General features: G+C 38.4%; 1 protein-coding gene across 2 annotated transcripts in view; it reads right to left on the bottom strand.

The window, feature by feature from the left end:
- Positions 1 to 16,155, bottom strand: part of CLTB (clathrin light chain B) — a 528,182-nt gene extending 512,027 nt beyond the window's left edge. Inside the window, exon 1 of one of the 2 annotated variants that reach the window (XM_044069363.1) lies at positions 15,754 to 16,155. In XM_044069363.1, coding sequence (XP_043925298.1) covers positions 15,754 to 15,940 — 187 coding nt within the window. In that variant the 5' untranslated portion in view covers positions 15,941 to 16,155. The remainder of the gene's footprint in view (positions 1 to 15,753) is intronic. The other variant, XM_044069364.1, reaches the window with a different exon arrangement.
- Positions 16,156 to 25,859: the final 9,704 nt, after the last annotated feature.

The raw sequence follows: 25,859 nt of genomic DNA, 5'->3' as shown, positions 1-25,859 counted from the left end.
CTCTCTGCCTTAGAGGCAGAAGTGGTCCATTGTTTGCTTCTTTGCTGGCCCTGGGATAGGGGTCTGGATGTCCTGTCCCTGCGGGGCTTACTTTAGCTCTGTTTGCTGGGTGCAGGGAAGGCCCAGTGCTTAGAGGGGAAGTTCCTGCTGAATCTGGGTTTTTGAACTTGAAAGAAATATTTTACTGTTTGCATAGATTTTGCTTGGTCTTCCTTCTTTTTAAGCACGTCTGCTGCTTTTTCCCCAAACAGGCATTCCTTATGTAGGAGTGCATCAATAAGTTTAGACTTGACATGATCAGGGAGAGGTTGTTCCTTCAGCCATGCATGTCTTCTAATAACAGATACTGTCACTGCTGCCCTGTTAGAGGCTTCTAGGGCATCATATCCACATTGTAATGAGTGCTTGGCCACTTGACAAGCAGAGTATAGTAATCCTGCCAGCTCTTTTGAGTTGGCACCATCAGGAGAGGTAGCAATCTTCTGTTTTAATTGTTCCAAAGTGTGTTGTTGATATTTTAACGTATGGAGCTGACAATTGAGTGTTCTGATAGCTAAGGTTGCAGAGGTGTATACTTTCTTACCCCATCTGTCCAGAGCTCTGGAGTCAGAAGGAAGAGGATTCTTGGCAGAACTAGTCTTAGCTCCTTTGGGTCCCAGTGTAATAACCTCAGGGTTTGCAGCAGGGTTCCTGTACAGGTATTTGTGGAATCCGGTACTCTGTAGTACTTGTCAGGTTTAGCTGGACCAGGAGGCAGGGCATCAGGGGCTAAACTGGATTCAAGGAAAACATCATCCACCACTTCTAGAATAGGTGGGATGGCCAGGGGTTTGTGCTGGGGCAGGTCCAGAAACTCTCTAAGTCGTTTCTTTGACTATGGGTAGTCCTGAGATTCCCATTGAAAATGTTCCGAGGGAGTGAAGGGTTTCCCCGAAGGAGAGGTCCTCTGGAGGGGAGGCAGAGGGGATGGATTCCTCTGCATCTGAATCCTCATAAACAGTCAAGGGCTGTTGTTCCTCTTCAAAGGCAGAATAATCAGATTCCTCAGTCTCTTGGTCTGTCATAATTTCTGGAGAAAGAAGCCTTTTCCTTTTTAGAGTGGGGCTTGAGTACCTCGGATAAGGGAGATGAGATCCTCCGCCACTTTAAGCATTTGAGTTTGGGGTGGGGGAGCAGTAGTAAGATGGAGGCTAGAAGCAGATTTCCTAGAAGTGGCCTGGCTTCGAAGCCTGAGAGAATCTGTTGGTCTCTGGGAAACGGTAGTCGGAAGAGAAGACGTCAATTTTTGTCTAGAATCGGTAGTGCAAATGGCCTCCTTGGAAGCCAGTGCCTGAGTCGCAGCTCCAGACCCATAGCAAACGCTCGGAAATGGAGTTCTGTGGCATACAGGACTCCGAAAGGGTCTTGGTAGAGGCCTGCGTAGAAAGCGAATCGGGCATCAGGGGCTGTGAAAGTGCCTCACTGAATTCTGGAGAACTGATGACTTGCTTAGCAGTAGCGTCGTCAGAAGGCTTAGCCTTGTGTGGCCTGTCTCTATCTTTACATTTTTTCAGAATGTCTGCTGAATACGAAAATAATTGTCTACAAAAAGAGCTGTATGGCGAATGGTTCTCGCATTAAAGAGGACACAGAACCGGCAATGAGGGACGTTGTGGTCTGGGCCTAAACAAGTGATGCAGTAAGAATGAAAGTCTCGGTGTGGGATCTGCTTTGCACAGGTGAGGCAATTGTTGACTTTTTCAGACATCGGTTAGAGCAAGAAAAAAGTGTCCCCAACGGGGTACTTAGCTTTAGACATTTTCTGCTGAAATTCGACTTCTGGTAGCAACAGACTGGCACTTGTGCGAACTGCTTCTGCTACGGGCTCCACGGAAAGAAAGACTGATGTAATGACATCAGGTGCCTTGCTTTATAGTACTGACGACTTGACGTCAGACTACAGGCGACAGCAGCCAGCACACAAAAACATTGACATTGGTATTCGGGCCAGCCGAGGGCTACCACAGCAGGGATAACCCACAGGTGATGACTGCAACACTGAAACACTAAGAACATCAAACTTTTTTGAAATGCAAACTTAAAGGAATGTCAATTATATAATATTGTTTTCATTTTATTAAGAATACAATTACACAAATTATCTGCTAATTAATTTCCATGGAGTATACCCAAAATACTAATATTATCCATTGTAACAGGTACATTTTAAACGTAAAAGAGCTATCATAACCTTTGTAAATTAAAAATAAACCAAGATCACTGAGATAAAAGGAGAAAAAAAAGCCAACCATAGCAAAGAATCAACTACCCTGACCCCATGTGCAAAAAATGGGAAAAAGGGGTTGTGGATTGATGGATTAAAATCATCTGCATGCATTAAATATATAAGTAGATATGTACTATTTCCATTTATACATAGTCAAACTGATGAATACAGCAAGATAATAGACTAGATAAAACTAGTCTAAAGATTAACCTACTTAAAGGGCATTCCTGTTTAACTTCTCTTTTAATTAATATTCTTTTAATCAATATTTGTTTACTAACCCAACCATTTACTAAAGGACGAACCCAGAAATTATTCTAAATGTTATGAAGTACTTTTCCTACCACAAATAGCATCATGTGCAATAGTAACAAATGCCTTTTAAATATCACAGCTAAAAGGCAAACCTTCAGAATGTGTAGTATTCACAATATGCATTATCTCATGTAGAAGCAGAATATCCTGTACTTCTTCTACGTCTTTTTCCCGGTTAGGAGTCGCCACAGCAGATCACCTGTCCGCTCATGACTGGCAGTAGAGTTTTACAGTGTCGAGTTGCCAGCCCGGCGCCCAACCTTCCACGGAAGGCACACACACGCATGCACTCATGCCTAGGGTCAGTTTAGAGTGTCCAATCCACCTACAGCATGTCTTTGGGATGTGGGAGGAAACCGGAGCACCCGGAGAAAACCCACGCGACCACAGAGAGGACATGCAGACTCCACACAGAAGGCACCCCAGCAGAGGATCAAACCGGAGAACCTCTTGCTGTCTGGCAACAACGCTAACCGCTGCACCATGGCGGCCCCCAAAATATCCTGTACTGACTTTCCTTTAATACTACCGTATACCTATATACAATATTTTAAGGAAGACTTTTTTTTATCCATGGTGTAGGATGCAGCAAAAAAAAATTTAATTATTATTGAGCGTGAGTGGTCTCCAAATACATTTAACATCTCCTTTTTTATAAATAAATTTAAGAAAACCGTCAGATAATATTCCTTAATTTAACCACTCATTTAAAACATAAAGAAAAACATTCTTTTTTTTACTCATTGTTTTATAAAAACTGTATGTAGACTGTCTGGACCTGAGGAGGAATACTTAGGTAATGAAACAAGACTACACTGTAATTCTTCTAACATAAATCAGTTTACTCTAAACATCATTTTCCTCAATTGACAATGTCTCCATACACCAATTGCTTTTACATACAGGATTGCCTTTATACATAATTTCTAGAAACGTCAGTATATATTTTATATTGTTTATCTGATATACAATGACAATTCCATCAGGTTGTTTCAATTTAGATATTAAATAAAAAATCTTTTTTATCAACCTTACTAAAATGGTGGTATTGCTTTCTTAGTACTTTGCACAATGTATTTTTGTTTGTAAAGCAATTGAATCTTTCATTATTAAGTATATAAGGTAATTTGTCAAGCTTTGTGGCTTCATTCAAATCAGAATAATGAACTGCTTGAGTATATGATTTGATAATGTTATTACAGCATTTTTGTTTATTTCGACACTAGCTTTTCAAAAACATCTTTATACTTCTGTCTTGTTTAATTTCAACAAATCTTTTGGGTTTCTAATACCACAACAAGAATGGACCCCATTCCTAAGTCAAAGTACAATTAAAGTTCATGAAATTAGTACTGTTTCAGTCTTTGATGTCACCCAGAAGCACTCTTCACAGCACCTGTAATGTGCCCAGTAATGACTCCTTCTGCAATCCATACAGAGTTACATGCATTGGTAACATATCTAAATAAGATTATAGATTATTTTTTATATGTCCCATTGCTCCTCCTGCTATTGGGAATGTCTGGGTATCTTTTTTTCCATATTGCTCTAATTTCTGCCTGCAAATCCTGATATTTTATGACTTTGTGTCTCCCTGTAGGGAAGACACTGTAGTCACTGGGTAGGGCAATTTCTATGATCAATGCTAGTTTTGTCTTCTTTTCACGGACCACTATATCCGGTTTTCTAGCATCTATCTTTTGAACTGTTGGTAATGGATGATCCCATGTGATGTAAACATCATTTTCTATGATACTTTGTGGCTCACATTTTCAGTGTTTTTTCAGCCACTTCAATATCATAATGTTTGCACAATCTCCAGTGCAACCATCTTGCATATTACTATGCCTTTCAGTATGCAGTCCTTCTTCCATTAGTATGTCACAACCAGCAGCGAGGTGTGTGACTGTTTCCAATTCAGTTTTACAAAACCTACATTTGTCTGTTTCTCCCACATATTCAATGGACTTTGTAAACCAACGTGTACCCAGCCCACTATCTTGGGCCGCCAATATTAACCTTTTATCTCTTCGTTTGAGTTTGCCTCTCCTTAACCATTCCTGCATTCATTTCTGATCAACAAGAGGTTCTTCCAGAACTTTTCTATACTTGCAACTATATTTTCCACATTTCTTGCCTTCTCATCTGGTCCTTCACCTTATATTCTTTCTTTTGTTTTTTGGCACATTCAGTTGCTGCCTGATTTTTATCTACTTCTGAGTTGATTTCCATTCCTGCTTGACACCAATATGCTTCTGGTAGATGAAGCAGAGAAGTCATCTTAGATTTATTCTCCTCATGTTTCAAAACTTTCACTGCGTTTGGATCTTGTGAGATAAGCAGACATGTGTGGAGTCCCACGACTGCAGATCTATACATGTAATCAATTTCAAGGAGGGCCATCCCTCCTTCAGAATGGGGAAAATATAGTCTTGGTATGCACTGATTTTTACAAATCATTTGGTGAGCATGAAGCATCCTTCCTGTTTTCCTATCTAATCTATCCAACACGTTTTGGGGCCAGTCATTCAGTCCAAAACTGTAAGTTAGGACAGGAAGAGCAAATTGGTTTATAGCTTGGACTTTGTTTTCAGGATTAATTTAAGTCTTCTAAAGTATTCCCTCCTAAGTTTTATTTGCATTTGTTCATGATTTATTGTTGATCCTTCATCAATTCCCAAATATTTATATACTTTCTCTTGCTCAAATTCTTTTATACCACATTCTTGTCCCAAACTGATGCTTTCCTAGTGTTGCAGTTTCCCTGCTTTAAAGGTTGACTTTGCACATTTAGCAAGACCACATGACATTCTTATATCATCTGAAAACATTTTGACAACTTGCAGTTGTGCTTTCAGTTCCTCATCTGATGAGTTATACAGTTTTAAATCATCAACAAAGAGAAGATGAGAAGTCTTTGCACTTTGTTGTTTTCTAGGAGGCAAATTATAGCCATGGCCTAAGCTGTTAAGTAGACAATTTAATGGGTTATGGGCAAGGCAGAATAGCAGCGGTGATAGACAGTTACCCTGGAATATCCCCCTTTGAATTTTTTTCCCTAGGATAATAATTTGTCCTTTATCATGGCTTAATTGCAAAGTGGTATACCACTGTTTCATGGTCACTGTAATGTAGTCGATTAGTGTAGGGTGTATCATATAAATTTTTAAGCACTCTTTTATCCATGAATGTGGAATGCTATCAAATGCTTTTTTTGTAGTCAATCCATGTCATACTTAGATTCTTCCCCGTTTTACAGTTCTCCACTATGACTTTATTTAACAACAAATGATCCTTTGTTGCATATGACTTTCTTTTATTGCCCCTTTGTTCTACTGCCATAAATGAGTTTTCTTCTAAATGGCTATAAACTCTGTTAGCATCAATTCCCATGTATAGCTTATATGTCGTCGGAAGGCAAGTTATTGGTCTGTAATTTTTAGGGCAGTTTGCAGGTTTACTCAAGTAGGAGCATTGTTTTTCCTGTTGTTAGCCAGGTTGGTGTCTGTTCAGGGTGCACATATAGTTCTTACTCATGGCTAAATCTTCGTGCAAAGATGTTAATACTTTTAGCCAAAAGTTTGGTACTGCACCTGTGTCTAGGTTTTTTCAATTACTGGCTTTTCTTAACTTTGTTTCAATCTCTCCAGCTGTTATTTCATCCCATTTCATATCCTGTACCTTTAAACTTCTTATTCTTTCTTTTACTTCTATCCATTTAGCATCTTTGTTATGTTCCACAGGATATTCATAAATACTTCTCCAAAATTATCTATTTCTTCTTTTTTTTGGCGGTCTTTTAATTCCTTTTACTTTGTTTCCTAATTCTCTATAAAACTTTTTTGGGTCATCAATAAATTGCTTATTTTTCCTTTTCCTTTATATTTTTCTGTTTATATTCTAAGTTTTTCCTGCCTGTGCTGAGATTTTTAGTTTGTTACTTGCGATACTACATGATTGATCCTGATCTGTTCTAATACTGCACATTGCTTTTATCACATCTACGTTTCTTAGTATTTTTGTTGATCTGTTCCCTTTTCTATACTCCTCTAACAGTTAGACTTCTTGTCTTAATTGCTTTATAGTTTTCTCTATTCAATACTTCCATGATGGTGTTCCGTTTTCCCCCTTCCTTTCCCTCACTACCTTGTGTTCTTGTGGTAGAACTTTATCAATTAATTTAGCTGCACAATAATATATCCTGTTTATTCCTGTTACATTGCATGGATCTTTGTGGACAGTCCTAATTACTGTGTTCATTTGTTTTATCAAACTTCTGACTTTTTGAGTTTTATTGACTTTCTGCGGTCTATTTCTTTCATTGATCTTAATATGTCTATGTCTATTAAATCAAGCAACTCTTCTCTTAACTCATTTTCTTGTAAACTGAGAACACATTATTTTGTTTTCCATTTCCTGCAGGCATTCTACAGAAAGTTCTACAGCATCTTCCTGAGCACATTCTCTTCAATTTCCTTATGTGCCATCCATTGCTGTCATATGGAAACTCACTGGGCTATCACTCCTCAACACTGACTGCATCAGAGTTTCCACAGATTCCTGTTCCTTCCCTTGCTATCCAGCTTCAAGTGAATGTTTATACTGCTTTCCTGTGGAAGGCTCCAAAATATGTTCATATGGCACCTGAACAACTGCTTCCTGTTCCACTGGTTTCCCCCTTAATTTGGATTTCCACTGCTTTATCCTGTTGTGGTGCTTCCTGAATTAGATTTTCTACATGGAATCCTTCACTTCGCAGGTACTCCATAACCTCAGTTTCTATTTCTTTAACTTCTCCATTACTAATCTCCTTTTCTACTTTTCCTCTTGGTCTTCTTAGGTTTTTGTATATAAAATTTTCCATGTCCGGATTCCTTTGCCTGTATTTCTCTTCAAATATATTTGGTGCTGCTCTTTTTGTATTGGTTAGATTAATTTCTCCTTTGCATAAATATTACACCATATTAAATCTCTTTTTCTTTCCTGTGTCCATATTTCTTCTTCAGATGTCCCAAGATCTTCCTGCTTCTCCTTACTTTGGGGACTCACTCCAGCATGCTGTGATGTAACCTGTGTTAGACCTTCTATACCAAATCCTTCACTTCGCAAGTACTCCATAACTTCAACTTCTATTTTTTTTAACTTCTACTTTACTAATCTTCTTTTATACATTCCCCGTTTGTGATATTTTTTACTGTGAAATTTTCGATATCTGGAAGCCTTTACCTGTATTTCTCTTCAAATATCTGTAAGGCTGCCTTCTTTATACGGATTAATTTGGCTTTCTCCTTTGCATGAATATTCCACCATATCAGAACTCTCTTTCTTTCCCATGTCCATACTTCTTTTTTATACTTTTCAAAAATCTCTAGGTTTTGTTGTTTATATTTTTGTACTTCCTCATATGCTTCTTTTTCCAAACAGATCAAATCGTATTAATGAATACAGATTTTTATTTGAAGCTTCTGACAGTTTTTCTTATGGAAGTATTTATCTTTCCTCTAATTTCGCTCAATCATTTTGTATATATTGTGTCTGGAAATGCTGAGCTTTTTGCATAATAGTAACAATACACAATTTCTTTCTTATCCTCAATAGTCCACTTTATTGTCTTTATGGCTCTTCTTTGGCCCATCAGTTTTTGTGATTTTTTGTGGACTACTAATTCCTTCTACAACAGTGGGGGCATCCTCCCCTGGGCTTGGCCAAATTGTAGGAATGTTTCTGTATTTTGAGGATTCTACACTGTCATCTTTTCCAGTTCTGGCACCAATGTGCCTACCAGAATTGGGCACTTTTTTATCCTGGGTCTTTTGCACCCAGCTATCTTTTTTTAATTTTTAACATACTTCTGCCCATGATACATGCTATACAAATACAGTGTATATATCAGTGTCGTCTTGGTGAGATTTTGTGAAAACACAGTCCACCTTGTGAAGGTACTCACCAAGACTTGAGGATGAATTCAATTTCAGCAATACTACCCCTTGCGTGATGACTTACCATCTCTCCATTTGGATCCATGAAGATGTCCAAGAAGAATAAAAATGTAACATATTAACAGTTTCCGCAAAAGTTCAAATTATGCTTGCCACTCTGAAGTGTGTATTCATTACACTTCTTTAAACCTGTTTCCATCAGAAATATTTAAGTATTTTTTTAAATCACAAACAGAATTAAATTATGATCAGTAAAATACACTACCAATTTCTCACTTTATATTAATTAAAGGTTATCAGAAAAAGCAAAATAATAAATTTCAGTTTTCAGCATTTATAGCGTCCTTCTTTTGTAAGCATAACCTATACTTGGCCCTAACACTAAAAATGTCCATATTTAAGAATATCACCAAAGAGTTTAACATCAAGCTTTACCATTAATTTTCCTTAAGTGACAGTTTAAATCACCTGTTAGAACAATATCAGTATTAACAGTCACATAAGGTAATAATACATAAAAACACTTCTGCTTTTCAAGGCATTATGAACTTAAGTACACATCACCCAAGCAGGGCCTATGTTCATAGAAAAGTCACAAATCAAAAGCCTTCTAGGAATGCCTATAATACTAACCAGCGAAAAATAACAGGATTTATATAGTAAGGCAAATCCCACTACAGAAATCATGGTCAAAAAACTGTATCATATCACTCCCCCATGTATATGCCATTTGTTTCTATTTAGGGATGGGAGGTTAACATAAAGGTTAAGGTGTTTACCTTACAGAAACAAGGTGCATGATTTGATCCTCACATGGGATAGTTGGCTAGGCTTAAAATAGCCCACAGGCACAGTTAGCCTAGCACTAATCTATAAACCTATGACCCTGTTAAGTAAATCTAAACATATTATATCAACAAAACCAATAAAATCTGCTTTTGTAATGGGACAAAAGCCTAATACATGTAGTCTTCTCATTGTTTAAGATACTGTTGTCATTTAGGGTACAAAAAATAGAGTCATTCCTTTACTCTGTCTCTTACCTTGCTTTATTTATTTTTTAATTACCTTGTTTTATTTTCCTTTTGCGTACCATTTTTCCAGTTGAGGCAGGCTGCTCATTATAATTCCCACCACCATCAGCACCCATTTCATCTCCATACTTAATTATTTTCTTATCATCAGAATCTCTAACACTAGCACATAAACTGATTTAACTCCATTATTAGGCAATACTGCATCATTAGAAAGCCCATTAGAATGTACCCATTTAAAAATGTCTACCTCTTTTTTTTTTTTAATATCTTTTAAATCAGGAAAATGTAAATCGGAAAAGCTCTTGAATTTTATATTTCATACAAAATACTACAGTGTTTTCACAGTATGACCAACCTCCCCACACTGACTATTTTTTCTTGCCATGTGCACTTATTAAATGCAAGTAAGACCCACAAAAAAAAAATCACATTATTTTGGCTGACCTTTATATGTCACATTAGCCTTATATCAGTTATTGTGAATCACAGCAGGAATATGACATAAAGTATCATTATTTTCTTATACAGTAACAATGGCTTCCCAAGCACTATCCCAGAGACCATGCTAGTCATACAATTTTTTAACTTCACGTACAACTTTGCAATGCTTAGAAAAATAAATATGAATAGCATCAGGAGTAATTTCAGCTGAGAGAAACTGTACAAGAGTCTTTTTTTATTTATTTATTTTTTAGGAACATTAACACCAAATGTAACATTGTATTCCCCGTTACAGTTTTGCAATGTCTCAGTTTGCAAGAAAAGTTCTTCAAAAGTCAGTTTGCAAAATTTACCAGCATGGACAAAGGTTTTTACATCTTGCACTTTAACACCTGACCGTTCCACCAAATTGTCCCATATATCACACCTATTTATAGGTTCAGTATTCTTTGCTGAAATACATATTAACTGGTAAATATTTCTCACCAAAAGAAGCAATGTTTGGTGATGGCTGTCTTTTTTTTTTAATGGGTGAAGCATGTAATTGAACACCACCATGTTTTTCTCCTGTTTGCAGTTCAGAGTTTGATTCCAAAATGAACCTTTCAGTCATCGCCTTACGTTTCCACATATCAGACATCACTTCCTAATTTTTGCAGTTGTTAGTATTAACCTTATCCATAATTTGAGTCTATGCTTCCGCATTTTTATCACAGGGTTCAACCTCCAGAAAAAAAAAAAATTGCTTCAAATTTTCCTAAGGTAATCCATCAGTAGTTAGAGTTATAATGAAGACTACTTCTTCTACTTCTTCAATAACAGGATAAGCAACCACTGTTACCAATATAGCATCACCATCATTCTCCATACTACAGCCAGCCTTCAACCCACTACAGTATATAGGTAAAAGGTAGAAGTTCCCTGGCCAAATTTCCCTTAGTCAGTATGAATACAACCTTTGGTCTCCCCTGAAAAGAGGTCATTGACCCAGTAGGACTAATGTGGTCATCAAAGTATAAATAACTGAATAAATATCAAGCTTGCCTGCTCACTGGGAAGTGTGTTAGGTCTGGAACCAGTTTTGACTCATTTCTGGGATGCAGGGACACTGACACTGGATCTTCTATAGGTTTTCTGTACAAATATTTCTGAGAATCCTGGATGCTATAAAAATGGTCAAGTTTCTTCAGGGAAGGAGGTTGGAGTCTTGTTCCACAGATGCAACTACAAATGCATCCTGCAAAGCCTTTAAGACGGGATGAATAGCAACTGGTTTAGAAGCATTCAAACCCAGAAGATCATAGTAATGTTTCTAGGCATCTGAGACCTTCTTTTGCCTCCCACTTGAATGATCACTCATTTTATGTAAGGTGTTCCCAAATGATGGGCACTCTGTTGAAAAAAAGCAGAAGACATGGTATAGTTGACATATATGTCAAAGTGAAGAGGGAAACGTAGATCAGGTCCTCCTTCTCAGAATCTGACTCCCTGGTAGATGGCTTCTCTTCATTTTTATGGAGAAGATGCCCAACAGATGGCTGGTACTATGGCAACAGCAAGTTCCAAACACAATGCATGAAATCCTGAGCTGACTGAAACCAGTCCCGAAAAGGTGACAAGTACACACCTGCTGCCTTAGATACAGGGGCCTGCAAGAGGGCTGACATATGACTGGATATATGTGTGCGCTCTTCAATAGGGTGACTGCCTCAGAGGTCTGGGTTCATAGACTGGCATTCCTAGCCTTCACCTTCTGAGTGTGGGTGACTTCATGGAGATGGAAAAAGGAAGCCTTGTTTTCTCCTTTAAACAGTAACAAACTGGGCATAAAAGACTTAGATCCCTGCAGGAGGCTATCCAGACTGATCTCTTGTGTAAGACTTTAGGCTCAAGAGGATGAACTAGATTCCAATGGTATGCTGGCATCCTGAGGCGCAATAACAGAGACTTGTGAAAATGCACTTGCCTGGGCCCAAGGCTATAAAAATGCCTCTTTAGCCCTACTGACTTCAAACCTAAGAAGATGCTCTAGGGCTAAAGCATTACTTCCAGTCTCTATCTATTTCTTCTCTTTTGAGCAATTTTTTGTTTTAGGGAACACCCACTCCTAGCAAAGAAATGACAGAGGACATGGTAATCACATAAACCAAGACCTCAAGCCTCTTTTCTAGACAATCCTAGAGGAGAAGCTCCCTCCACCTCTTTCTGATAAAAACAGCATAAATATTACAACTGAAGATGTTGTGTTCTGGTGCTGAACTGAACACATAATAGGTGTAATTATTTTGTAAGGGATTTCTCCATCACATACACACTTGTTAACGTTTTCTGAGGGGGGACATGCCCTAAACACATGATGGTCATCTAACCTAAAACCTTAAGTAATACAAAGTTATTTACCTGTAATTGTCAAAAAAGTGTTCCCCAAAGGAGTACTCCTCTACCAGCTCTGCAATACACAGAAATACCAGACTGATGATGCTATGCATATAAGTCTTGTGAATCATACTGTAGCAAAAAAGAAGTGAAAATGGCAAAAGGTAATGCCCACTTTATGCTGGGAACATGCTGATGTCCCATGGATATGAACATCCATCCAGTAATGGTGGAAGGATTCAAAGTTCTGGAAATCTAGCCAGAGGTCACACCTTTTTTGGCAGAAGACCAGTAGTCCACACTTCTACAACAGTGATCCATATGATAAACATTTAACTTACTGATTTTGTATAGCCACACTGTGACACAGACAGATAAAGCCCAAATGATCCTGGTTTGATTAGTGGCTCAGACTTCTGAGGTGTGGCAAGGGAAGAATACATGCTGGGGAGACATAAGGGGGTGTTGCCCTAACTGGGAATAGAGGAGAGGCATTGCTTGGGTTGCTGAGGAGGCAGAACAATACACAGCCTATCTCCACTGATGGTGGCTGGATATGCAAAGGAGCTCTTCTGTCCCCCTTAGAAGCAGCTATATGTGGGAAGGCAGCACTTACTGCCCATCAAACAGCAAAAATATGAAGCATGCTTCACAGCTGGTAATGTACAGGTTCAACACCCAAGTTATTGTGAACACAAACACACAACTTTGATAAGTAACACAAAAACGTACCATGCTCAGTACAAGTGAAAAGGTTTTGTAAACACGAACATCCTCAAAATAAATAAGAACGCTCAAGATGTACTAGTGAAGTGTGTGTGGACAGGGGAAGTTAGCAAGACAAAAAGGCAAAATGCTCAATTGGCCCAGTACTGAGCCTTCTGTATGCAACAGTATACCCTTGGCAAATCCTTGTACATATCACCAGCTCCTTCTCCTCAGTTTCAAACACTAGCCTTAAGGCAGAAAAATATTTTAGCTATGGATGGACTACAACTTGGGTTTCGGTGATGACCAAGGAACTCACCAAAATGATGGCCATTATGACCCATAGATGCTTTCATGGTCAACCAAAAGTGGATAGAGATGTGAAATCAGAATAGGTAGCTAGTAAGAGTAAAATGGGGAAAACATTTAAAGAAACAAAAGCTGCATGCCCGACACAACAGTATTCAAAATATGCATTTAGAGCAGGGGAAAATAAGTGCACCAATCAGAATTTTCAGTCTAAAGACACATATTTATCATGGCAGAAGTTTGTAATCACACAGCCACTGCAATATCCTTTCAAGGAACAGTTGGTGGGATTGCAAGATCAGAATGCCACTGTACAACAGCTACATTTCTAAATGTTATGAGAATTTTTTTCAAAAACGTTTCTTGGGGCCCTCAGGGGAATCCACAGCATAAATAAGGACCTACTTTTTTCCATCTCTATAACTACATCACAGGACTCTAATGAAAAAAAATCTAACAGGCCACTACAGCTATGAAGAAAAGCTGTGAAATTTGCAGCGACAAGTTTTGTGAAGATGCAAGTACTTAGCTTTGTAGTCCTTACATCTGGAATGCAAAAAGGATTACATTGTTTAACAACACTACAGAGTCTGTGATGCACATATAAACATACAGCATGGTATATCTACAGGTCTCATTAAGACTTTTCTCAGGTTTCAGAACACTGGATAGATCTACATGTTACTTGAGCCCTCATAGGCCCTGTTCAGATTTTGAAAGGTGACTAACCTAATACATCTAGAAAGGAGCTTAACTAACTGTCAAATTGGTTATCAAATAAAACTGACTCACTGTTGCAGTGGTAGTGTGGCTATATGTACTGTTAGTGACCACAGAATGAACAGCAGCCAATCAAAGGAATGGCCTTAAGGGCTAATGAACAGTATGTTATCTTTCCTCAGAGGGAAGAGAGAGTCTCTTCCCTTAAAGCAGCATTTCCTAGTATTGATTAGTCTATAGACTTGAGCAGGTGGGAATTCTTCAGCTGCAGTAAAGAGTATGTCAACAACGTCCTTAACTGGAGAGACAACATGTATGTCTCGGAACAATTTCATAACACAGTATTTCATCAGAGAGGGGAGGTTAAGGAACCATAACAAAAAAAAAAATCATTTCTGTTGCTCACATGACAACCACAAGTATTCCAGACTCTTAGAGCAGAAAAAAATAAATAATTGCAGTCCTTAACCATGGTGTAAAAATTCTGCAAACGTGCCACCCTCTGTCCGAGTCATATTGCAAACAGTTTACAGTAACCTTTCTACATTTTATTCTAGTGGGGCATAGTAACTTGGTGGGCTATTTTAGCTAAGGAATTTGCTTCACTTTTAGTGCAGCCATTGCCATACTTAAGCATTTCTTGTGTAAATGTACAAAACTGGATGCAAAAAGAACTCTAGCTCTTATAAACTGATCTACTAATAAATCTCATCTAACTGAATTAATGTATTACTTGCTACTGTTTGGATTTTGTTACATATTGTTAATTTATGTTAATTTTTTTTGATAGGTACAGATTACTACCTCTGTGTTCCACATTTTTCTTCTTCATAAATTACTTAATCAGGGCAGTATCTGCAAATCGTCAGTTGTTATTAGTGGGCTACCCCAGTAAACAAATATAAAATAAAATATTAGCTGCCTTTAACCAAGTGTTTACAATTTACTGTTCACCTAAATAAAAACAGTTTTGTTGCATATTAATTTATGTTATTTTTTTTATTGGTACAGATTACTGCCTCTGTGTTCCACACTTTTCTTCTTCATAAATTACTTAATCAGGGCAGTACCTGCAAATCGTCAGTTGTTATTAGTGGGCTACCCCAGTAAACAAATATAAAATAAAATATTAGCTGCCTTTAACCAAGTGTTTACAATTTACTGTTCGCCTAAATAAAAACAGTTATTATATCATTTTAATCAAATTAGTCTTGCTACCTTTTTGAAATACTGATCAATGTGTGTTGTAACAAAAAAAAAAAACACAACCCCACACATTTAATTCACTATTTGATATCAGCTGTCAGTTACTATCAATCCCTTCTTTACAAAATCAGCACCCCCCCCCCCCCACACACACACACACACACACACACACACACACACACACAAAATGTCACCAACACTGCAGGAATACAATGTAATGAACAGTATTTATACACTACTTTTACTTCAGGCAGAACGTGACTTTCTGGGCAGTACACTTGGGAGTAAGTAAAGTAATTCATATTTATATATACGCACATATGACAAAATAAAACCAAGTAAATGATTTCCAGACTGTTCTAGTCAGTTCTGGATGGGTGACCATTTTCCAACAAAGCTACGTGGTCAGACTTCACATTCATAAAAAATCACTTACCATAGCTGTCCTGATGCTGTAGGAATCCTCCTTCTTTTTCTGTGACTCCAAACCCAAAACCCACATCATCACTTTCAATCCCAGCAATCTCACTTTCCTGTTGGGCTAGAAAAGCTGCAGCTGGGTCCACTTCTCCAGCAGCACTAATCCCAGTTGCAGAGTTAAAAAAATCAAAATCTTCAGCCATCTTGCATGTATTTTGCTGAGAAAGGAAGATATAAAGAAATAATAGCCTAGATGTCCAGTAAACAGGTTCTACAACCCAAAACACTTCCCTTGTAATGTGGCTTAAAAAAACAAACAAATACTTCCTGTTTGCAGAAGAAATCAGTACTGAAGGTGGAGTCAGCAGAGCTTGAAAAGTGGAAACAGAGAACTATGGGTGAAGCCAAGTGTGCAGTCATTTATTTATGTGCCAGCTTTTCAGAACAGTCTGATCTGAGAATAGGTCTGCAATGGCTAAGATTTGCCACAAGAGAGAGCACATGAGCCGTTTTGCCTCCTACCCAAAATTTAAGTAATATTTCAAGTTGACCTAGAAGTCAAGGAAGTACACATATGACGTAACAAATTTGAGAAAAAGAGTTAAAAAAGATTTTATGGAAAAAGAAATTCAGTTAACTTACTGAAATTCATAAATGTTAAGAGCATTGCCTTATAAATGTTTTGCACTAAACTCTTTTCAAAGCAAATGATTCCACTGCATATACAAAACCGTAAGCTCACCCTTAAATGTGTTTCTAGTGGTAAAAACACAATACTGTTAAACTAAATGGTGACGCCTGCCTAAATCCTCTTAGAATATTTGAAAAAGTACATCAGTTATACAGTACTATATGAGTTAAAATACCCTTTTCTGAGCATAACAGAAGGCTGTTATGTAGGGTTATTATCGTTCCAAATGGAACTTATTTTATGGAAATGTGATATTTTGCAGGATAACCCATAATTACAGCAAAGTATTTGATCACTTTTTTGCCAGAATAAAAGCTTGGTCATGGACACGTTGATTTTCTTCTGTTGTTTTATTTAATATTGTTATTTCAGAGGCAAAATCATTGTTAAAGGAAAGTTAAGTAATATGTTTGATTTACCGAGAGAGAGAGAGAGAGTTGGATAACACTGAAATAAATACTACAAGAAAATCCCATCCAAGATGGAGTTTTCAGTGTGTGATACCTTAAACCTCCTGTAATGGAGGCCAAAATAAGAGATTTAAAAATAGCAACTTTTTGAGAAAATAAGGTATTAAATGGTTTGCGCATCCTGTAAGTTTTATAAGAATACAAGTTGTCACATTTAAGGTCTGACTGGAATTATTTTGAAGGGTCTTATGCCATAAATCAAAATAAAACTGTAGTGCGATGTGAATGAGGGTAGCCAGTGAGTTGGGGATATGTTTGTTTTTTTTTTTCTCACTGGTTTATGCTGGACGAGTGCCTTTTGTGTATTTCCCAAAAAGAGTGGAATCCCGGCATTGCTTATGGCAATGATCCGTCCTTTAAAGATCTGCTGTCAGCCACCATCATAACTTTTTTCTCTCTGAGAAGCATCACCAGAGTCAAGTACCCAGATTTGTCATGTCATCTCATTTTTTTTTCATTCTTACTCTCATTAATTGTTGTTTTGCGGTGGTGGTGCTGCGGTAGAGTTGTCGCCTCTCAGTTAGAGCATCTTCTGTGTAGTGACATGCGTGAATGGGTGTTCCTTCGTTGAAGGTTGTGCGTTAGGCCCAGTAAGCCAGTACGTAAAAATCTACTGCCAATCATTAGCGGACCGGAGTTCCACTGTGGTGACCCCTAACCGGGAAAAGCCGAAAGACACAAACAAACAAACTCTCATTAATTGTTGTAATGTCCTTTTCTCAATGCTTAGTGAGGTAAATCTCACCTGCCTACAGTGTGTGCAAAATGCCTCTTTCTGTTCTTTCTATATGTAAGCCATGTAATGGCTTCCCTACTAGTGGTTAGGTGTAGGAGCGGACTTAGGTCAACTGGTGCCCTAGACAAAAGAACTCCATGGCGCCCCCCACCACCACCACACCACCTGCTGCCCCCATCCTGGTCTACCTAGACCAAATAAATCCTAGAAAAGCACCCCTAGTAGAGTGGCGCCCTAGGCAGCCGCCTAGTTGGCCTATGCCTAAGGCCGGCTATGAGTGTAAAGTGGACAAGGATGTACAACTGGATGAGATGCACCTCATTCATCACAGTTTGTCACAGAAACTCCTTGCTGGCATTGTTTCTTTTACAGTGCTGGAAGGGAGACACAGTTTTTTGTACTTTTCACCTTTCTACACAGTTGTGAAGTACAAAGTTAGTGTGTGTGTGTGTGTGTGTGTGTGTGTGTGTGTGTGTGTGTGTGTGTGTGTGTGTGTGTGTGTGTGTGTGTGTGTGTGTGTGTGTGTGTGTGTGTGTGTGTGTGTGTGTGTGTGTGTGTGTGTGTGTGTGTGTGTGTGTGTATTTAAAATAAGTAGATATGGGGCAAACTCTCTCAAGTGGGGTGCAGCTGAGTGTGCAAATACTTTATCTTATGTTTTACCTATGGACAAAACTATGACAGGCTTTGTTTGTTTATAACTTCATCTAGACATAACTCTGCAAGTCATAGTGGAAGCCCATTTGAGAACTGTTCTCCTCAGACAATGGTTTTATAGGTTTATATGTACAGAATGTCAAGTCTATGACCTACTGGTTTTCAAGAAGCTTGACTGTTGAAACCCTATGTTGGTATGTTTTATTTACCAAACATACATGCAAGGAATCACAGACAGATATCCAGATAGATATTTTTGAAAGAAATGAATGCTTTCCTTCTCCTTATAATAAGTACTAATTTTAGATGGAACTGAGTAATGTATCTATCAATATTTTGTATTACTGGTATATATATATATATATATATATATATATATATATATATATATATGTGTGTGTGTGTGTGTGTGTGTGTGTGTGTGTGTGTGTATATGTATGATATGCAAGAGTACAGATAGGTACTACTCTCCTCCAATAGACCTTAGGATTCAGAAAAAATCTCAGAACTCACGTAAATTGTGTATCACAGGTAGGTCAACATACATGACCAAGAGAAAATGCGATTCAGAGACAGCAATGACTGCAGTGTGGAAGACCACATTATTAATATCTCTGAATCATACTTTTTAACACAGTGCTCTGAGACCAGTGACAGCAGTAGTATTTACCCTAGTGGACCATGCATCTTGATGTCAAAGGCACCCCCTACACTCACACACTTATTTTCAAACACCCATGCACACACATGCAAGTATACACACACACACACACACACACACACACACACACACACACGCACGCACGCACGCACACAAACATTAAACAACCCCTTCTCCCGCATACTTGATGTGACATATGGAAACACTCACAGATTCATTCACATGTACACTCCAACAAACAGACAGGCACACAGACACAAAGTCACTTCCTTACCTAAGCCCCTAGCGCTACCACTCAGGGAAAGAAACACACATGCGCGCGTGCAAGCACATATCCACACATACACACTCAAGTTCATCCAGCTTCGATCATGCCCCTACAGACAAGCACACATACTTACATACATACACACACACACACACACACACACACACACACACACACACACATGTCTATGGTGAAGTAACATGCACAGCAATTGCTTCCATTGGAGTGAATGAGTGATGGCCATCTTTCGGCTATGTTAAATTTTTCCTCCACCCATGGAAATGTATGCAGTTGAGCATCTCCAGAGGAGAGCACCAGGCTAATTATCATTAGCTGCTCCCCACAGATTGCCTTATTACTAAGCATCTCAGCCAGTAAGACCACCTTCAGTGCTGCTGCTCCTATTAGTGGGAAACCTCAACAGAAGAGTGGCTATGAATCAGAAAAGTTTTTTGCAAGGCAGAAGTCCCCATGTTAAGGTTTTCCACTCATGCTGATTCTTTCCGAATACCAGGGAGAGTTTGTAATCTCAGATACCAGGATTCTGTGGAGTTCCAAGTCCTTGGATACCCTCCTGCATTCAAACTGGATATTGCTCCAGAATTCAGGACAGTACTTTAGATGAAAAGTTTACACTTTGAAGCTGTGCTACCATACTTCTGTGTCCTTTTTTACAAATATTTTAAAGGTTTGCAAAACAGAAACAGTTAACTCTGGCATATCCTATTTTAATATATATACTTCCTGTATAATACTTCAGATATTTGTGTAGCTGTAGAAAAATAAAATAAAAACAACCTGCCATTTAATTTTCTTTGCTAATTCCATGTTACTGCTATATTCTGAGTGTAACCTATTTACATCTACCTGCAAAGAATTTAGAGAACTGAATGTTACAATCTGCCATGCCATCTCATAAAGGGAAATGCTGCTTTACTTTTATCATTTAAAAAAAAACTGTAATCTAAAGGAATAGATCTCATAGCAGCATTTTTATTTCTGTGACATTAATTCTGGAAGTAGTGTCAGTAGCGCAATAGGCAGCACACTTGCCTTTTGATGCAGAAGGCTGTGGGTTCTATTCCCACACCTGGTAGAGCAACTGTTGACACTGCAGTACATCATAAACGGGGTGCTGCCCTCCTCACTGTCCCATCCTTTGATGAGATGTTAAACCCAGACCCCATCTGCCTGAGTTGGTGGTAGCTCAGGTGGATTTAAAAGATCCCACAGCACCTATCAAAAAGAGTAGGGGAATTTCCACATTGTCCTGGTCAAATTTCCCCCCTTGTAGTATAAATAACACCTTGAGTCTCCTCTGAAAAAGAGGCTACTAGTATGACTAACCCAGTCAACAAAGGCTAAATACATAAATAAAAACTAAAGGAAGTAATCGTGGCTTACTATCTTCACGGATGCATCCATGAACTGAATAAAACTGAAGGCATACCTTCTTAATAATCAAAAAGTATCATGCACAATGATTATTTAAGAATTTACCAAGCCTATCATATTTGCTTCTTTTATTACAAGCAAAACTACAATCCCATCCTTGTTATCTTCTGACTCTTTATGCACAAAGTGACCTTGCAGCCGAGAACACTCTACATTAAAGTAACATATAGGATTTAAAGCATCCCTACCACAGGTAGGTCAATTACTGCAACTGTGAGAAAATGTAATTCAGAGACAGCTATGGCCAGAATGAAAAATATCTTATCATCTCATTAAGATGTCAGAATCACACTCTAGCTAACACTAGTGCTATCTGACCTGATGGTGGTAGTGTTCTCCCAAGTATCCCATTGGCAAAGGCTCTCAGTAATGCACATACACAAACACACTCACACACTCAGACATCCATAAACACACACACACACACACACACACACTCAGACACCCATAAACACACACACACAAACGCACCCTCAGACACCCATAAACACACACACACACACACACACACACACACATTCATGCAGTTTCATTCATGCCCCTACAGAAATGCATCCACATGTCGATATACATACACATGCTAACACACCCGGCACCCCCACCCCCCACTGTCGCTGACCTTACCTTCACTGCAACTACTTCCACAGGACTGAATGGGTGATCACTGTCTTTTGATAGTGTTCACTTTTTCTAACAGAGAAATTTTATATGGCTGAGTGATTCTCTGAACCACTTGGCAGTGTAAATCAGCAGCATCTGGCATTTCCAGGGGAAAGCACATAGGTAATCATTAACTGCTCCCTCAGATTGCCGCATTAGCATGCAACCCTGCCTGTATGACTGCCCTCTATGCTGAGCCTACCACTAGAGGGCAACCTCAATGGTAGGGCAGTCTAAGAATCAGAAAGGCTTATTGCGAGGGCAAAATGGCCATGGTAAAACTTCTCCCTCATGGTAAGCCTTTATGAATCCCAGCCTTAGACTGTGCTTTATAACAGACAGAAAGTTCTTTTAGGAGGCAAGTTTTGTTTAGCTTCCTTGAGAAGACTACTAGAAGCTTACTGCACTGTAAATCAAGGTAAGTGAGAGCTTTTTCTCATGTGACTCAAAGCACATTTAGAACTTCATAAACTAATGGGGCAGTTGGATTAGTAGCATGCTAATACAGGTTTCTCTCATCTCTAAATAAAATAGTTGTAGCATGCCTATGGCACTTCTTTTTTTAAATAACTTTTTCATTTCATTATTTATTTGTAACACAGGTTCACATACACTAATAATAAAAAAAAGAAAAATTTTAGTACCACTTTTCATTATCGTATAAAATTTCCATCATAACTTTCTTCTTTACTGTTGTGTATTACGTACTCATATGCTTTTCAAATCCTAAAAACTTATTTGTCATCTACTTGAGCATTATTTTGTATGTATGTATATATATATATATATATATATGTATGTATATATATATATATATATATATATATATATGTATATACATATATATATATATGTATGTATATATATATATATATATGTATGTATATATATATATATGTGTGTGTGTGTGTGTGTGTGTATATATATATATATATATATATATATATATATATATATATATATATATATATACATATATATATATATATATATATATATATATATATATCCCTATTAGATCACAAAAATTTCAAATCTCCGAAGACCATATGGCCGAGACTATATGTCCAAAGTTTTGAAATTCCAAAAAAAAAAAAAAACAAGAAAATAAAACAAAACATCTTACCTATACATTTTTGCAGGGGGGCAATCTCCCCTGTACCCCCATACCCCCTGCTACTAAAATATACCAACTCTGAGATCGCACTACAGTGAGGAAAATGGCAAATCCTGGGTTCCACTCTATATGGCAATCCCAATAGACATACTTTTATGAAATGTATTTCCTCCATCTTGTAACGATCCCATCTCTAGTTTTTTTTTTCCTTTACACTATTCAGTATTGCATTTATAGCTGGTTTACACTTTGATTTGTACTTTCACATAATTGATTATCAGTAGGATTGAATAAATTCCATGAAGGCTTTGCGCGAAACCTAGATGGAATTTATGTGTTTGTGTGGTTAGCAGCAGCGCTAATTACATATTCTTGCTGTACACTGCATTTAAATGTAAACAAGTGTGGTTTTGTGGCTGGCAACAGTGTTGTCAGCCAGGGAACCATGTAAAACAACATGGAGAGCAAACCTGTTTACGTATAAGCAAACTAGGTTAGCAGGATTGAGCGGAATGCCACAGTGATTACCAGGGTTTATCATACAGCAATGTATATTGTCCAAACACATTGCAGGACAGTGTATACAGTGCAGAGTATTGTGGAATCCCATTCCAGGCATTCTGTACAAACGTTGTGTAAATGATCTGTAAGAGTACATAGACTGCCATTTAAACAGTCAGGGGAAGTGTGTGTATTGAATAGGGACACAGATGAATTGTAGAAATGAACACAGGGAATGAGGACAGGTGAAACATCATAATGTACAGCAGAGGACGGCATGTAAATGGAAGACAGTTGTAGCAGAAACACTAATCACATATCAACATGGTACAGTATGGATTTCACAGTGAAAATGTATACTATGTAACTATCAAACAAGGTGACATAACACTGGGGAAGTTGTCTTTGTGATATAAGCATCGTGAGATGAACAATGGAGAGGACATCTATCAGGGATGTTATATACAACTGGGGTTGTGCGTATATTTTGAAGCTGTGGAAATTAAGTTGCCTGAATATGACTGTAATGTTAGCAGAGGTCTCCAATAAGTGGGACACAGTTACAGGCTCATGGAAAACAGTAAACAGAAGCATGCACAATCATGGATAATATCAGAATAATATGACCAGCAATCCCATGTCTCTGACATAACATATGTGATTCTGAGTGATCATAGATGGTTCTGCATGAACACGCTTGTACAACTGTTATGATATCAGTAATCTATGAGGGTACTCAAGCACACTGTCCTGATACTGTAACATCTGCTGGAGGTGTTAGGAGGGACACTGTTATACCTGTATGTGACATTATGATCAATCCAGATTAGTTGAGTGGTGTGCACAATCCACACTGTCATGAATGTAACACATTCCATCAATGTTGTCAAACAGCTATGTATGCACTGTGTGCATCACTGAAACAAGTATCACAAGTGTATCTGGTATAATACCATGATGGGATTCTGCACCATCAGACAGTTATGTTTATGCAAGAAAAAGAATACCTAGGTATGGCCAATAAGATGTGTGAGAGCTCACTGTGACAAAGGTAGTAAACTTCAGTTACACATCACTGGAAGATGTGTAGGTAGATACATGAAGAAGGGTATGATGAAGACTGTGAACTGTTGAGGTATTATGGTCTTTAATGTGGATGTCCTGCACATACTCAGTAGTTGTGTTACATACAAGGGAGTAGTCACCATTGTGGCTACATGCTGGTGGATGTTCCACATACCATATACCCCAGGACACCGCTCATATACCACTTGGTCTGCTTATAGGGGTGTGATGTCTACATTATCACTGGGCTGTGCATTGGTTTTCATAACGTAACAAATCCCCCCATGTTTTTGTTTCATCTCATGTGTTGTCATGGCTTTGGCAGCAATCTTTAGTATGTGTTGATATTGTATGTATTATAGTAATATCACAGTTGGAGTCAATGATTGCCCACAATCTGTAGTCCTCCAGACAGCTGTTTGGACACAGGATATGTATGTCATTCTTGACATCTGTGACTTAAACAATGGACAGGAAAGGGCCTAGAACACAGCCCTGATGTAGGGACCTGATCAGTGGACTCAAGATATATATCATTTCACACATTTAAACATATTTAGATGCCATGTATGTGATCCAGTGTTCTACCCACTTGGTGATATACAGTAGGTATTTATGGCCACATCTGGCAGTGTTGAGTGAATACCTCAGTGTGGATTTTTGCCAAATGCCTTTGCCCTTTCAAGTTCCAAAGGAAGATAGTTTTATCATCATGCATGCCCTCAATGACCTTTTTTAGGGCATCTAACAGATGCAATAGACATGAATGTAGCATTAACAACACACACATGTCTCCTTTACACAGCTGGGATATTACCAGTGTCCATTTAGAAAAGGTCCATGGTTACATGTTGATCTACCTCACTGATGAGGAGAGTCAGGATGTGTCTATACATGCGTGCATCAGGTGCTGTCCCCCCCACCACATTCAGATGGATGCTTGTTGAAGTACATCCTTCTATGGAACAAATTCCTTCTGGAGGGTGTGTTGTGTGTTTCCAACTGTGTCAGGTAGGTGTATGTTCTGATTCATGCCATACATGATCTGTGATGTTGTGACAGCTCATTGATTTTGTGTGATAGGCCTGGATGATAGTAAAACAGTGTATACTGCCTGTCTTGATCTGGCCTAGGCTTTGGAAACAGTCCCCCACTCAGGTATCAGTGAGAAACTCTCCCAGCTGTGGATTAACCCTTATGTCACTAGATGGTTAATCAACTGGCTCACTGACAGAACACATACTATGAAAGTTGGTGAATCAACCTCTTCCAGTAGAGCTGTCACCATTGGCTTACCCCAAGGATTTGTGTTGGGCCCTTTACTGCTTGGAATCTATTTCTTCACAGTTCAGGCTAAATTATATGGCTTTTGGCTTACCAAGTTTGCCGATTATTGCATATTGGGTGCAATCATTGAGTCCACCAATAATGTTAACATATCACAGGAGGGGGCTAACACAGACAAAAAATTGCTGCCAAAGCCACACGGTCTACAAATAAATGCAAAATTGTGTCATTATGTTTGCCTTCTGCAAAGTGGAATTCCCCACTAATTCCAGCATTGACAACATCCCCCTGTGCTTAAATTCAGTGGTGCAAGACCTATGAACACATGTTGATAGTGATCTGAACTTTGACCACCAAGTTTTCACAGTGATATGGAAAGGCTATTTAATGCACCTCATAAGTCACGCCATCGTATCCAGAGCTGAGGATAACAGCACTGTACCTGACCTTTATCAGAACACTAATAGAGTATAATGCTCCCTTTTGCGTGTACCTCACCAGACCTCTGCAGCAGCTGGAGAGACTGCAGGGGTTTCTCACTCAGGAAATACAGGGCT

The sequence above is a fragment of the Protopterus annectens genome, chromosome 4.part0 (assembly GCF_019279795.1).
Source record: "Protopterus annectens isolate FY-2018-M chromosome 4.part0, PAN1.0, whole genome shotgun sequence".
NCBI lineage: Eukaryota > Metazoa > Chordata > Ceratodontiformes > Protopteridae > Protopterus > Protopterus annectens.
Note: the sequence above shows the minus strand (reverse complement) of the source record. Positions and strands in the feature narration are given on the sequence as shown.